Source organism: Rousettus aegyptiacus, unplaced genomic scaffold, assembly GCF_014176215.1.
Source record: "Rousettus aegyptiacus isolate mRouAeg1 unplaced genomic scaffold, mRouAeg1.p scaffold_m13_p_16, whole genome shotgun sequence".
NCBI classification, from domain to species: Eukaryota; Metazoa; Chordata; class Mammalia; order Chiroptera; family Pteropodidae; genus Rousettus; species Rousettus aegyptiacus.
Window position 1 is genome coordinate 19,147,543 of NW_023416291.1, and position 15,948 is coordinate 19,163,490.

Genomic DNA, 15,948 nt, shown 5'->3' on the forward strand with positions numbered 1-15,948 from the left:
TTTGTGATTATTTCACTTTGCATACTGTCAAGGTTCATCCATGTTTTAACATGCGTCAGAATTTTAAGGCTGAATAACATGTATATATCACACTTAGTTTATCCAGTCATCCATCAGTGGATACCTGGGTTGCTTCTGCCTTTTGGCTATTGTGAATAATACTGTTATGAACATGTGTTTGCAAATATCTTGACTTTTAAACTTGTAGGTTCTAATCTGAAAGACAACATACTAGAAAGAAAAAGTAAATCACCATGGTTCTGTAACCAAACAATCTAACTCTCAGTTCTTCAGTACTCAGGTAGGATAAGTAGTTTAGGCAGATGGGTTTAAGTGCATATTAGGTTAATATTGTCACGTAACAGAGGGTTATCAGGAATTATTTTCTGTGTTCCATGCTCTCTCTGAAATGGCTAGAAGTATTACATATGCTTTTTTTTTCAGTAAAAGAACGCAGTTCAGGTTGTCATCTTCCCCAATTAGATTTTCTTCAACAGAGTGACAGTCTAACAAGGACCAGTAGCAAATCTTCCAGGTCACTCCGCAGTAAATGGAATCCAGGGTTGAAAACAGTCGTCCTTGCCACCTGTCTGTGTGCAACGGAGAATTTTCTCGACAGCTTGTTCAGCAGAGGGACCCATCCCGAGCCCGGAAACGTGGCATCTTAACTGTTACCACATAGGCTGTAATTCTGGAGGTTCAAACGTGCCGAAGATCAGATTATGTCCCCTTGAAATATAATAACCTCCTACAGAAGTGGCCTGCCATTATGTGGTTGGCTCATACTTTAAAGGGCTTATAAAGCATTACAAATAAGTTCTATTATACTGCAAAGGAAGAAGTTGCTGGAAGATAGGGAAGAGCTGGGTCTGGGAATTGCTGAATTTAGGAAGAATAACTAAAGTAGTAAATAAGAACATTTAATCCGGAGTTGGGGGTGGGGAAGTTATGAAATATGACTATCCTTGTATCTTTGTAAAAATTAACTTGAAGAGGCTGTAGATATTATAGGAATAATTAAGCTGTAATAAAGTAATTAGAAATAATAAATTTATATTACTAGTGATAATAAAAAGATTCAGCTCAAAAACACCACCTTCGTTTTCTGAGTGCACTGATCTCACCTCTGAGAAGTTCCAGCGGCTCAGCCCCCTCGGAGCCTCACTCTGGTCAGTCGTGTCTGTGCTTGTCCCCCTCGAGAGCCTGGACGCTTAAGGGAAGGGGCAGCTTCAACGATTCGGCACCCTCCAAAGAAATTAGAAGTAACTGAGCTGACAGGATTGAACCCAGGGAGCAAAGGGACTATCTTACAAGGTATCCCTATGATCGATCAAAATTAGAGTTCACAATGAAAACACAGTAAGATGAATAAAGTCTGAGGATCTAATGTAAACATGGTGACTACAGTTGAGGATACTGTACTGTATAATTGAAATTTGCTAAGAGAGTAGAAATCAAATGTCACAAAAAAAAAAAACAATAAGAAAAACCATGTGAGGCAATGGATGTGTTTATTAACTAGGCGGAGGAAATCTTTTCACAATATGACATATATCAACTCACCATGATATACACTTTAAATGTGTTAAAATTTTATTTGTTAATTATACCTCAATAAAACTGAAATAAAGATAAGACACAAATGTCGAAACACTACAGGTCATTCGATATGTCTATAGTAGTCTCACAATTAATATTATATCATATAAGAAATAACTAAAAGCACTTACTAGAAAAGAGGAAGCGAGAGAGGAAGAGAAAAGGAAGGATGGAAGGAAGATTGGTTTTCCTAAATTTAGGAGAAGCCATGTTTTATTTTCCCACACTGTAATTCAGGTATCAGTCGTTCTTTCTCTTCTCAGAACATCCGCAGCCACCCTGGCCATCTACGGGGAGACTTATTATAGCAGGTCCCCCTCACATTCCGGCGGGAAGTCTTGTGGATGGAATGAGTTGAGCAATTACATTTTAGCTCTCCTGTTGGCCAGGAAGGGTTTAGCTCTTTGGTGGGCCTCTGTGGGGAGGCTCACGAGCTCTGTGCTATGCTGGCTAGTAGCTGGTGGTGAAGGCCCTGACTTCCGTGGGGTCCTGCTCACATGTCCTGAGGAGTCCAGAAAAGTAGATGCAGATCGACTAGAACTGGTGGAGAGGGAGGGGCCAGGTCTGTTCATCCCCTGTCTTGGCCAACTTGTCTCGGCCTGTGGAGCCCGGGAGTCCAACGATCTGACTGATTCCAAAACACCTCAGGTCCCACACGCATCCGCTTCTGAATTGCCCAGCTATGAGTTGGCAAGCGTCTGGGAAGTAAGATAAGCTAATTTACATGTGGAGTGATAACCCTCTCTGAAGGACTTTAACAAACACTTTTATAACACTGCTTCCAGTGGATCGAGGGAGATAACCCATGAGAAAGAGACTGCTCAGGCGCTAGGCAAATCCGAGGGTGGCAGGAGAGAGTGGGACATCCCTGGAATGTTATCAGTTGTCTCCTTTTCCTGTTGTTTGGATGAGGCGCTGGGCTGTTTTCCCTGTTAGGTGCTCCGTTATGGGCAGCCCAGGTTTATTTTTTTAGGAACATTGATGAATTCTCTTAGTGACAGGATTCCGAAGCCTCCCTTCAAACAGTGGAGGCAGCTGCTGCCCTGGACTCTGGCTGTCCCTGCGCCATGCCTGAAGGGCCGCTCCCGGAGGCTGCCTTAGCTGGCGAGAACATGATATCCATCCATCATCCCACACATCCACCATGGGGCTTGGCCAGGCCCTGTGGATGGCTTTCTACAGATCTGCCCCCACTCCTGGAGAAACATCCCAGTGTGAATACCAGGCTGGTGGCGGAACATTTGCCACTTCCCTATATTTCTATATCCTCTGTGTGATATTAAAAAATGTCACAGGTACTGGGGTGAAAAGGAACCAGAGAGATCCAGGCTGGCATTTCAGCTCTAGCATTTGGGGAAGTTATAAAAATGACATCTCTGACAAGTAATATTATATCATATAAGAAATAAACATCTCAGAGGCTGTTTCCTTATCTGGCAAATAATAAAAGTAATGTCTCCATCATTTTTCCGGCAACAATAGCTATGGATCTAAGCCTAGTATACAGAGCCCCAAAGAGTTAAAGAGTAAAGATGATGAGGGGAGAGTTGGGGTCCTGGGGGAAGGGGAGGGTGCTACCATCAAGGGTTAATTAAATATGGCAGGAGGTGGTAATTTAACGAGAGGAATGCAAAAGAAGATATTTCCCATTCTGGGCAGAAATGAGTGCAGATCAAGTTCTTCAGCTATGTATGTAGCTGTATCAACACACATGTTCTTACTTGTTTTTAAATGTATGAATTATGATAAACACATAGTTGTCTGTCTTAATAAGTTTAGATTCCCCTCTTTGGTATGAGCTTTCCTCTGTAGAGGGTGATAAGTTTGACAGGCATTTTTCTTATCCCCTCTTTCCCTCCTCCCATTCCCTTCCTTCACACTGAACTTGAACTGCAACCTCAGGGTAGGATTCCAATAAGGAGCCTGCCCTTTTAACTTGGGAGTTTATTTTATGGTTGGCAGGTGATTGTGTTAACATGAAATAAACCCCTAGGATAGTAAATAATGTGATTGTTTAAGATTAGTCTTCAAAGGAAGGCAACCAAACTCTTGTAAAAATTTAACCTTATAGCCAGGAAGTGCCATTAACTTTGGTTAACAGCCTTGCTGTTTCATAGAAACTCAGAAGCAGGCCCCGAGATCAGGAGTTTAATCTGAAACCTGATGTTCCTCTGTTCACAGTGAATCACATACGTTTGGAAAGGAAGAGCGTTATAACAACATTGCTATTTTAGCTAGTCTCCCTTTACCAGAAAACAAATGGAAAAAATTGCCGCACTTCTAAGGTTATCTTTCTTCCACACACCCAGGATATTTACTTCCAGAGAAAGAAATGGCTTCTGTATCTCATCTACCCCACCGCGCCCCCTGCCAAAAAATAAGTTCTAATTTCTAGGCTGATAAAAACTGTCCCAAATTATTAATTTCGAACAGCTAAAACTTACCGCAGCCAAAATCTGGGTGTTGATGGTACATTGGAATAGCCATCATATTTTATTAAATCTAAGATACCATACACTGTAAGACACATCCTGACTCCGGAGATGTTAAAATGCAAAAAAAAGAAAAAAAAAAAATGTGTCTTAGACTTGGTGACATATAGCATGAGTTTCTCTTTTCTAAGGGAAATTCTAAATAAATAAAATGTAGGGCTATTGGACATATGTATTCTTTGTCAATGAAAAGAAAATTTTCTTTTAGAAAAAATTCAAGAATTCTATTCAATTTCTGCAAACAACAGTATTGGTCCTTTTATATCCCTAAATCGGGGTTGAGACTCAACTCTGAAATCACTTCAGAGTTATTGTTTACTTTCTCAGTTCAAAACTCATATGATTCTTATTATGCTAAGACATTTTTACAAATTGGGGCTTTTAAATGTGGGCTATAAAAGAGAACTGCTAAAATAAAAAAAATTTAATATATGTAATTTACTTAAAATTATAGAATATTAAAATAGATATGTTTGATTATTACAGGCAAAGAGAAATATTGCAGAAAGTTTGGGGAGATGATAATATTTTACTATTTGTAAGACTATTAAGTATATCGATATTAGGTATATTGAGAATTATTCTCTTTTCTCCTTTTCTCCAGATCTTTTTGTTCTCCAACTCTTCTTATTTGTACTTTAATAATCTGATGTGTCTCTATTTTTTTCCAGATTACAGTCTTGGATGCAAAACGGAACATGAACATTGGGATATTTCTTAAGCAATTTAAGAAGTAAGATTTTTTTTGCACACAATTGAATCTTTAGTCATATCCATGCTGTCAGCATCAGAGTCTGTGGGTGCAAGCTGACATTCAGATTTTAATATGAGTGAAAGCCATTCCTCGTACCTTCAGATCCTTCTTAGACATGTGGCTTTGATGAGTCCACAAGTGTGTATCACTTTCTGCTGTTTTCCTTCATGAAAACCTCATCTGGTTGCTTAAAGTACAGGGATAATTTCCCTAGGGTTCTATTCAGGACTGTCATGTCAGGGAATTTATAAATTCATCTGTAGCATTGCTCCTTGAGTGGAGATTGGACTGGTGAGGCAAACAATGGTCAAGTTCAAGTGTTCTGTCGTGGAAAGTGCAGGGCTCTACAGGAATTCCACGAGACCGAAGGGGATGGTTGTTCTCCCAAAGAAGACTCCAGCAGCCATTGCCACTTTGACCTTTCTAGGATGGCTGGGGATGGTTTTCTGGCCTCTGATGGTGTGGGGCTGTGGTGCTCACTGACACAAAACTGCCTGTTAGACTGGGAAGAAGGCGGGATGGGAAGGAGGGTGGAGGTGATTTATTTGAATTTCCACTGGCTTGTGTTTCTCTGGCACTCCAGCAAACGTGAAATGGCATCTGATTGTCTTTTCAAGGTCTCCTCAGTCCATTGTAGAAGATATTCATCAAGGAAAGACTGAGCATTATGGATCAGAGACATTGCGAGAATTTCTTAAGCTTTTGCCAGAGTCAGAGGAGGTAAGGAATTTGGCGCATGAGTTTTAGATGTTAGGAGGAACAATAAAAGCTTAATATTTTTAGGAATGTCAAAACTTACATGGGAAGGTCACTTTCCTACCCAGAGCCAGAGTGTTCTCACATAGAAGTGACCCAGTAGAAAGAGTATGGGTTCTGGAGTTTGAGAATCTAGGTTTAAGTAAGAGCTCTACCCCTAATTGTGACCTATAAAGTGAGACACAGTGTTTACCTCATTGGGTTGCCAAGATGATTAAATCATAGCTGTGCATCTAACATGGTACTTGGCACATGGGAGCTCAATAAATTTTAGTTCCATTTTCTGTCATTTAACGATGATCTAGGATGTACCTGGGTTGTTTTATAATATATACACTATAAAAAAAAAAAAAAAAGACAAAACAACCACTTTGGGATAAAGATGCTCTAAAAATTTGGAGAGGTATATCAGTTGTTAATAAATGTTGTCTATATAATTGAAGAGATTGCTGTGATAGCAATATAGTAGCACAATATGAAGATGTTGATTTTTTTTTTCTGGACCGAATTAACTGAATTTTTTAATGGTTAGGAGCTTGATAGGAAAAAAATCAGAAAAACAACCTTATAAAACCTTCCAAAATTGTGATATTGTCTTTTATTTCTGAAGAAGTGACCCTTGAAAAAATTCATAAGAAATTACATGAATACCTGTGCTTGTAAACATTCACATGATAAAGAGTTTTATAAAGTAAAAGGTATGAGTTACCCTTTTAAACATAGCACCGGTTCATCTTGCCCCCATCTCTCTTCTCACATAATTTATGGAACTTTAGTGCCATTAACAACAGTAGGAGAAATGTATTTGGCTTCATATCGCTGATACATACATAAAGCCAAAGTGAGGACAGTCCTAGTGGATTAACCAGGTATGCTATGTACCTCTAATAACCTGAGCCTCTCTCTCTACCTTGGGTTTTCTGTTTGCAAGTTAATTCCCTTAATCAAGATTAATTAACAGCATTTATTAACGTTAGTTAAAAGGATCTTAAAGGGAAAGAAACATTAAAACATAACTTACCCAGCTCTTATAGACTAAACGCTCCTTAATCTTTCTTTTATGTGGAGAATGGGAGTTCCAAAATCTTTGAATTAGGATGAATATGGCTGAATTAATTTAAGTTTTAAGAAAAGATTTAGTTCTCAAAATCTTATTCCGGCCTGGGCTTTTTTTTATGACTTCTCCTTTGGACAACTCTGGTACCCACTCCTAACTGACCTTATCGTTTTTTAAAACTTTTTCCTGTTTAGAAAAAAAAGTGCAGCTCACTGCCAGCATTAATTTAACATCACATGTAGGAATGCTACAATTTCTAGGATTTGACATTTTCAGCGACCTAGAATTACTATATATTGTAAATGGAAATACCGCTGCTAAAAACAAATGCTATAAGTAGAACGATGTCATTTGTTTGCAGACTATCGATATGCTAGAGTGATGTGAAAATAATAATAAAAGTGAGATATTTCGTGGCAAACTTTGGGGGTAAAGTTAGGACTGTAATCCCTTGGCAGCCAACATGTAGTCACAAGTATAGCAGGTCTAGGGGCAAACGGGAAATGGGTTAAGTGAGGATCAAATTTGATAGCCCATGTGAAAGTGTTCTGAAAAGCTCTAAATTTCTACTTAAGTGGAAATTAGGCATAAGAGAGTTTAATGCCACGAAGAGGTGGGAGGTTAAGTATGGTTTTCTTAATATCTTCATTTCTAATTGAAAATTCAAAGGTGATTAGAGAATGCAAAGGCTGTGGAAGACTAAGGGATTTTTCAAAGAAGCAGCCTAGCTGTCAAACCTCTCGTTCCGTATTTTGAGTTGTGTGGGATGTAATTCAAAGGGAAGTATGTTAAGGCAAGATGAATAAAACTCACCCAAGCCCGCCCTGTGTCCCAGAAGCAGTCTCTCACCCCAGACAATTAGCTAACCCCAGAGACAGTGCCCTGCTGAGATGAAACATAGCCTTGGGACCCTAAAATGCCTTCCCAGTTGCTGAACTAGCCCCAGCTGTTTCTCCTGTCCCCTTCCTCCTGCAGGGTCATCCTCAGCCTGAATAGCTGACAAGCTTGGTCACACTTCTCCTTGTTTACATTACTGACTCTTAGCTTCAGCTCACCACACCCTCTAAACTCAACTGGGAGCTTCCTTCTGCAGGAACACCCTGACGGTCCCCAGGGCTGCCTAGCGCCCCTCCCTGAATCACTGGGGACTCTGCCAAAGCCAATGCCACCTCTGATTGGCTTTATTGTGAGTGCCATGTGGCCTCTGGCACCACCCAGACCTAGAGCCTTTGGTGGCCTGTGAAGGATGGAGATGAGGCTGAGGCGGAGGCAGGGCCCAGGGAGAGAGGTTTAGGAATGCAACAGAAATCAGCTAATAAATACATGAGTGTGTGTGTAACCACACGTTGCTAAGTCTGTGGTGTAACTGTCTGTGCTCATTTTTAGCACAAGAAAGGATTAATGTTTACTGAGTTGCCCCCATGTTCCAGGCACTGGACAGGACAAAAGTCAGCCAAACGAGATCATGTATTCCAAGTGCCTAGCCCAGCGCCGGGCACTTGGAAAGCCAATAAATCATTGCCGTAGTTATTTTGTGTATCTTTTGCATTCAGTCCTCACGGCAACCAAAGTGGTTTTACACGGCGTCATTTTACAAGTGAGAAACAGGCTCACCAGGGTTAGACATAGAACCTGTCTAGTGTCATGTGATGGCAAGGCCATAGACGAAGGCGGATTTGAACCTTGATTCGTCTGACCCTAGAGCAGTTCCTCTTGCTGCACTCTGCGACCTCCCTTTGAGGAAGGAAGGAAGGGCAGAGGTCCTCAAAACTCTCCAAAGGTTCTCAGAAGACCTCCCAGCCTTTCCATCACCTCCGCTCTCACAGAGCACTGGTGCGGGTGTCCCCCGAATAAAACTGCGAGCTTATCAGCATATGGAAAAATATGAACGGAAAGAGCCCTTTCTCTCCTGCATTCTCAGCTGATGAGCCAACCCCAAGGTTAATTTGTTTTCAGGATTTCTCTGCCCTTCACCGTAAATCTTTCGTCTGGCGTGTTTGTTCATCTTGCTTCCAACTCGTGGGTAAAACTTGCAGACGAAGAAGGTAGACTCAGATATAAAAGAACATGGAGTGTGCTCACTCCCTGTCCAGCGAAGTGTCCCTGTGCCCTGAGAGGAGGCTGGAGAGGAGCCAGGCGGGCGGGGGAAGGGACCCCTACCTAGCTGGCGAGCCCTTCCCTCAGATGGGCCTGACACACACACAGCTCCTCAGTGTCAGGGACAGGCTGGAAGGTGGTAGAAGTGTTCTGTTGTCCCCTGAGACAGGTCAAATTGCCTCCTCTGACATTTTATCACCGCATTGCTACCTTTTTAGTTCACTCTGCCCCTGGGATAGGAATGACAGGGAGGGAACCCGTTTGTCTTCTGTCGGATGGGTCTGGGGGTGGGAAATCTCGCTGTTTCAAGGCCATGTGAATGGAATTAGATGGGATGAAGGAGGCCTGCCCTTTGGAATGTGTGTCTTAAGGAGCATGCTGCTTGCTATTAGGACAGAAGCAGGCGCAGCCGGGTCATAATGAGAGTCCCTTGGCTCAGCCAACAAAGTTATGCCTAACGATGTTTGATAAATGCTTTTTGATGATGATGAGAATACATAATAATTATAGGGTTGGTTCACCTCTCTTTTTCACCTCCCTACCACTGTGAAGGTACAGTAATCCCTCTTAATGAACATAAATCCCATTTTGAAATGGAATTAAGAACTGTATACACGGTATTTAAATTAAATACTACCTTTTCATCACCATTCTCTTGAAATCTAAACATTTTTAGTTCTTTACATAAGTGAAGGAGATTAATCCTTCTTCAGTTACAGTTTAGCACATGTTTAATGGAAATATCTACCAAGTTTACTTAGCATGACCTGTTCTAATGCTTTAGACAGAAAACTGCTGTTATTTTCAGCAGTTTCGTACATGCTACATATATGGTCTCAGAAAAGGTGCACCCGAGCTCTGCCTCTGCCCATATATAGTGAATTATGAGACTAGTTCAGGAGGGGTTAGAATTCATCCCGTAGCTTTCTCAGTTCAGAGACCAGGCACTGCTTTGGAGTTAGCTAAACCAGAGATTCTATCTGCTGTCTAGTTTAATCAGGCTAAAAATAAAAATGATAAATTCACTTTGAGGCCATAAAGGTAGGGGAAATAATGCAATTCTATAAATGGCTCTTTTCTGCCCATTGGAAGAAAAAATATAGTCTTAAGGACCAGACTTACTACTGGGGTTTGCATCTGCACTGTGGACATTTTGTCTTTCCAAGTCATCGGTGTAGATATTTCAGTTGGGAGATCTTTGCAAAACTCCCTCCTCTGTGTTTTTGAACTGTCATTTCCTATTTTTCAAGAGACTTAAAAATCATGTTTGTTTTTTTTTTTTTTTTTTTTTGTCGGCAGCCAACATAATCCAGGGACAGAACAAGCTTTATAAAGAATAATAAAAGGTGATACATGCTCCTAGACAACAGTTAGCAGCAAAAGTAGGCTGTCTGCTTTACTAGCAGTCTTAAGGAACTATTTACCTCGAAGCGTTTTTGTTGGAAGACTTACAGTGGATGGAGAAGCATTTTTGCCATTGGGTTGGTCCAGTTTTCCATGTGCTCTCTGATGCAGTTTAAAAACTTTCTCTTCTCTATCCCCACCTGCTAACTGTTGGCTGTATTCCTACGTCAGAAATCTTTTTTTTTCTTTGCTATAGTTGAAGGAATATATGAGTGTTCGATAATTTTACTTTAACTTCTCATAAGGGTAATACATGTTCATTGTGGACATTTTAGAAAATAGAAATGATCCGCAGAAGAAAATACGAGTCACCGTAATCCTGACACCTAGTGTAGGTAGGGCCGTGTAGTCTCTTCCCTGTACATGGAGAGTTGGGGGTCAGGGGATACTCAACACTTTAAAAAATATATGGAAATGGATCCTACTGTGCATACTGTTTTATTACCTGATTTTTTCAGAGGGGATGTATTGATATTGATCTTTCAGCTGATTAAGCCATTTTCCTTTGTGCTTTCCTGCTGGAGTGTACGTACCTCGACGTACAGTAGTCCCTGCCTATAAAGCTGCTGTATGTGGAGGGGACTTGACCACAGCAAGAAAATCTGCATTAGACCTTATCCATCATAAGTTATTTTATATTCAGAATACTCAAAAATATTCTTTCACTCGTGACGTAAAGGACCGTACGATAATGACAACTCAGTCCCTTCTTTCATCTCAACCAGTGATCTCCCTCCCAGATTATAATTTACTGAAAACGTCATCCTTAGAACGACCATTTTCTGGTCTCCCTGTAGTAAGCTCCCGAGGACCCCACTGGCGTGGCTCCCTGCTGTGCGTGGGACTGTCTGTACCCACAGAAGTGACACGCCTCTTCTCTTTCTAATTTGGTGGTTTGGCGTTTCTTCTTTTAAAAGACAAAGCAGTAGACGTGATGGCTTCCTCTTCTGTCTTCTCTTCAATTTTACTAGTCTGATTTTAGCACTGAAATCCTATTTTTCTTACAGGAATTCTAAGATGAAATTTTAAATCATGTCACATTTTAATCATAAGTTATTTTTTTTTTTCTCTACCCTTTCTTCCGTTTGTCTTTTAGATAAAGAAATTAAAAACCTTTAGTGGCGACGTGTCCAAGCTGTCCCTGGCAGACTCCTTTCTGCACTACTTAATTCAGGTGCCAAAGTAAGGATCAATGGTCATTGTTCTTTACAGAGTAAGGCGTTTCGGTGAATGGCGTCGGATGCTACAGTTTTACTTTTTATTTTTATTTTTAGCTATTCACTTCGGATTGAAGCCATGGTGCTAAAGAAGGAATTTTTACCTTCTTGTTCTTCACTATACACAGATATAACAATACTAAAAACCGCTACAAAAGGTAAGTAAACACACGATGCTTCATGTGATTTGTTTTTATTAATTTCGGTAGCAAGTCTGTTTTTTAAAACTCCTCAATTGAAATTAGAAACGTGAAGTCCCATTTCTGATATACCCTTAAAAAGGGAAATGAGATGTTACCAGGGATAGCATTTAAGATTTATTTCCATTTACTTTCCCCCTCTAGTTAATTAACTGACCATTCAATTAATTAGCATATTATCCTCCCCTAAGAGAAAGTTTCTTTAGCCTCAAGCTTCAGAGTAAACCTTGCTGGTTACGCTCACTGTGGTTCCTCTCCCAGGTTAGGGAGGGGTGGTGGTGGGTGGGGGTGTGGTGTGTGTGTGTGTGTGCGCGCGCGCGCGCACACACGCAGATGTGTACATGTACCTACGTACACGCATCATCTCTCCGGACTCTTACATGTGGGCTAGTTGCATTTAATGGTGAGTTAGCTATTTCCATTTCTTCGAACAATTTGCTAAGTGTTCGCTTGGGTAAACTCCGCAGAGTTGCTCTGAGCTCTCATGTCACAGGGATGGGAGCTTCGCTTTCTGGCTGTTGTGGCGTCGCGCATCCAGGCCCCGCCCATCCGCGGTGGCCCCTCATCCCTGAGTGGTCTCTGGCGCTCCCGGGGCCCCTCACGTCCTGCAGCTGTTATCAGCACCCGCCTGATTTCTTCTCAGTCATTTTCTGGATTTCTAGCTATTGTCTAGAACTGTTTATTTCTATTTTGGTTTTCCTGTTCAGTCGCTCTGGCCTGTGTTGAGATAAAGTTTTTCTCGTCATCCCATCGTATTTTCTTCATTTTAGAGAAAGGACTGAGAAGTAAGAATTTTTCTTCTTTCAATATAGAGGCCTTTTACATCTTTTGTCCTATACCAAAGCTGTAATTGCAGCAACTTTGGAAGGGTTGTTTTTTCCCGTTCAAATAGAGATGGAAGAATATGTTTTCATATTGAGCAGAGCACATGCATGGAGACGTTCCTTATCTGGTTACCCTTCAAAAACTGGCCTCCTTAGATAACACAATACAGGCAGTGATCCAAATGTAAGTTTTGGAAGGGAATAGCAGACCTAGTGGAGAATGGTAACTTCAAAGTATCACAAGTGACATTTTATTGTCTGTATGTACTGTCATTTTAATAATCAAACTTTTTTGCCTTTCCAAATATATTAGCAGTTTTTTTATATTGTTTACTTGCGTAGGTGTGTGTGTGCCAAACGTTGGGTGATTAAAGCGCTGGTTTACCAGTATACTACAGTGATAGTTCCCTTTTAAATCTTCAAGCTAATTCAATTAAAATGTATAGTTTTGAATAAAATGGAAAGATTCTCTGGGCACCTGGCCCCGAAGGTTCGGTGCTTTGCAACTTATTTACATGTCATCCCAGTCTGCTTATCTTTTATCTCCTCCTAGCTCATCGACTAAGCAATATGTTGCTTGCCATTAGTTGTCATATTTTATAAAATGGTCTCAAAGGCTAGTGGATATAAAGGGGAAAAAAACAACTGCTGAGAAAAATTTTATTCCTCTCATACAGTCTATTGCGTTTTATAAGGGTTTTGCATTTTCCACTACTTGAAAATTTTCATCGTGGAAATACTGTGTGATATTTAAGTGTCGGACGTGTCTGGTTCCCCGGGAAACACTAGGATGCGGATTGTCAGCAGCAAGTGGTGCATTAGATGCACCACACGATGTGTTGCTTTTTTTTTTTTTTCTTTTTTAATCTTCGTATACAGTTTAGGGTCAGAGCTTGCTTCAGACACTCATAAACTTGGATGGGGTAGCTTTTCTCCCTACGTTTAACCTGAAGGCTTCTCTAAGGTGCTGCGACGTTTTGTTTTGTTTTGTTTTTTTGACAGAGCTGATGTCGTGCGAGGAGCTACATTCGATATTACACCTGGTGCTACAGGCGGGAAATATCATGAATGCAGTAAGTAAAATTCAAAAAAAAAAAAAATTAAAATGTTGTGTTTCCAACTTTATTGGTCTGTCTAAAAGTATATGTATATTTTTTTCTTTTGATTTCTCTCCTTTAGGGAGGGTATGCTGGCAATGCCGTAGGATTTAAACTGTCTTCTTTGCTCAAATTGGCAGACACAAAAGCAAACAAACCTGGGATGAACCTTCTGCACTTTGTCGCACAGGTATAGAAGTGATAACTAGGGGGTGGGAGGGTGTGCGTGAACCCCCCCAGAGGTCACGAAGTTTTCCTAGGTGTGAGGTGACGTCAGAGTTAGAAAAGGCCATGGCAGGTTTCAAGAAGGTTCTCTGTGCAGAACACTATCTGCAGAGTCCCGAGTTGAGCTGCCCCTTGGGGTTCTAGGAGTGACAGAGTGGGGGGAGTGAGGCGGAGAGGCTGGTGAAGCCCAGTCATGAAGGATTCAGATCCTGAAGCTGGGGAGTTTGGGTTTTGTGCTTTAGCAATGGGGAGCCGATAGAAGCTTGCGCGCAGCATAATGGGCGTGACCACGTTTTTTGTTTTTGTTTTTAGGAAAATAAAGCAATGTGGAGGATGGGTTGGAGTGGAGAGAGGACTAGAGAGAGGGGTGCCCCTTGGTGGCAGTTGGCTCTAATCGGTGAGAGTCGAGAATCAGAGTAATGGCCACAGGGTTGGAGAGTAGAGGCCTGGGTGTTGAGACATTTCTAATGACGAATTGACTAGGGTTTTGGCCATTTATGTGTAAAGAGTGAGAGAGTCAGAGCAATTAAAAAGATCATTTCTACTTTTTCCTATGCGAAGCATGGGTTAGGGACCTTCTTGTGAGGCAGGGTTTGGGGTCTGAACCCTGTCCGTCACTTCCATTTTGACTGGTTCTCTGTGGTGCCAAAGGAACGAGTTACAAGGTGAAAAATGAGCCAAGGACAATTATCTCTTTGTTGTTAAATTATCTCCAGTAACGAATTGTGCTGGTTTGTTTTTCCTCCGTTGGATCGCCTTGTTGTTTTGACAGCGATCGCAGACACACAGCTTCAGCCTGGGGAGGAGGCCGTGTCATGTGCTCGTTTCAAGTGTGAGCTTCAGATCAGGACAGAACTGGGAGATTTTGACTTGCCCTTTATTAGCTTTATTTCTTCAGCCAGGTTACTTAAACCTAAGCCCCTCAATCTCTTCACCTAATGATGCGGGGGGCGGGGGGCTGGTTAGCGATAACCTCAAGACCAAGTACCCGAGAGCGCCGACAGAGATAATTTTGTAAAATGCTTGGCTTGACGTTGGACATGTGGTAAACACGCCATCAAGAATACACACTGTTATTACTATATCCTTCAGAAAATGGAGGACATGTTGAGCTCAGGACAAATTTAAAAGTCCATTTTCAGGACACTAAAACCAGAAAACGAGTTCCTTGCCCCGCGCGTCTCGCGGGGAGTCTCCCGGCAGCCCTTTCAGAGCTGCGAATCCGGGTGCTCTGCGTAACTTGGTTCTTGCCCATGTGGGAAAGTCTGCAGAGCTGGTAATTGCTCCCTTCATACCTGCCTTCCTCCTACCCTGTGAACCAGTGAAGAATCCCAACTCCGCATGGCTCGTGTACCTTCTGATTAAACTCAGTCTGCAAACTGGTTTAACAGCTAGAGGTATCTCTGTCATTTACAGGCACCCTCATAGGTGTGGGTGGTATTTAAGCAGGATGTATTGGATTCTCCGAGAAACAATAGGCCCTGCTAAGCCGCCACCTCCTTCCCTTGAGTTTTCCTGCGCTTGGATTGTACATTGGGGAGCTATGGTGTTCTGGGAAGTTGAATGTATCTTGAGAGTTGGGGACCTTCTGGTAAATCTTACTAAGAATAGCAGAGTTTATATCTCAGGGAATTGCTTTGAAGGTATCAGGCGTAAAAACAAGAACAGTGATTTGGAAGTTCCTTTAAGTCCCTGAGAAAATGATTTCCTTCCAGTTTTATCTATATAGTGAGAGATGATTCTGTTTTGGTTCCAGGAAGCCCAAAAGAAAGATGCCATTCTCCTAAACTTTTCTGAAAAATTGCATCATGTTCAGGAGGCTGCTAGGTAAGCAAGGAAGACTGAAAGCGAATTATGAGGGTTCAGGGGTTTTTGTTTTGTTTTGTTTGTTAACTACCTTCTTATGAAAACTGATGAATATTTTATAACTTTTGGATTCAGATTTGAACTTTAAAAAGTTTTGTCTCATTGAACTTTCAGATGTTCCTTTTATTTGCTTACAGAAGTATGTGTGCACCTTTGGAGGTTTTGAAAAATTAATCCTTAATTTTAATCTAAAAAAATAATGCAGGTTATTCTAATGAATATCATCAGTGTAAAAAAAATATATGGATTAAGAACTTCAAATCCTTCCACACCCAAAAGATAGAGTTCAAACAACACAGCCTATTACCTTGGGAGTTGGTATATTATCAGTCACAGTCTTGGGGCCATACCTCACTGTTT

At 41.2% G+C, this 15,948-nt stretch overlaps 1 protein-coding gene across 4 annotated transcripts in view; it reads left to right on the forward strand.

Moving 5' to 3' along the window:
• The window catches only part of FHDC1 (FH2 domain containing 1), a 37,098-nt gene that overhangs the window by 9,556 nt on the left and 11,594 nt on the right, over positions 1-15,948 (forward strand). For all 4 annotated transcript variants that reach the window (XM_016144599.2, XM_016144601.2, XM_016144600.2 and 1 more), the window contains exons 3-9: positions 4,763-4,824; positions 5,463-5,565; positions 11,256-11,341; positions 11,434-11,534; positions 13,403-13,473; positions 13,580-13,687; positions 15,479-15,549. In XM_016144599.2, coding sequence (XP_016000085.2) covers positions 4,763-4,824; positions 5,463-5,565; positions 11,256-11,341; positions 11,434-11,534; positions 13,403-13,473; positions 13,580-13,687; positions 15,479-15,549 — 602 coding nt within the window. The remainder of the gene's footprint in view (positions 1-4,762; positions 4,825-5,462; positions 5,566-11,255; positions 11,342-11,433; positions 11,535-13,402; positions 13,474-13,579; positions 13,688-15,478; positions 15,550-15,948) is intronic.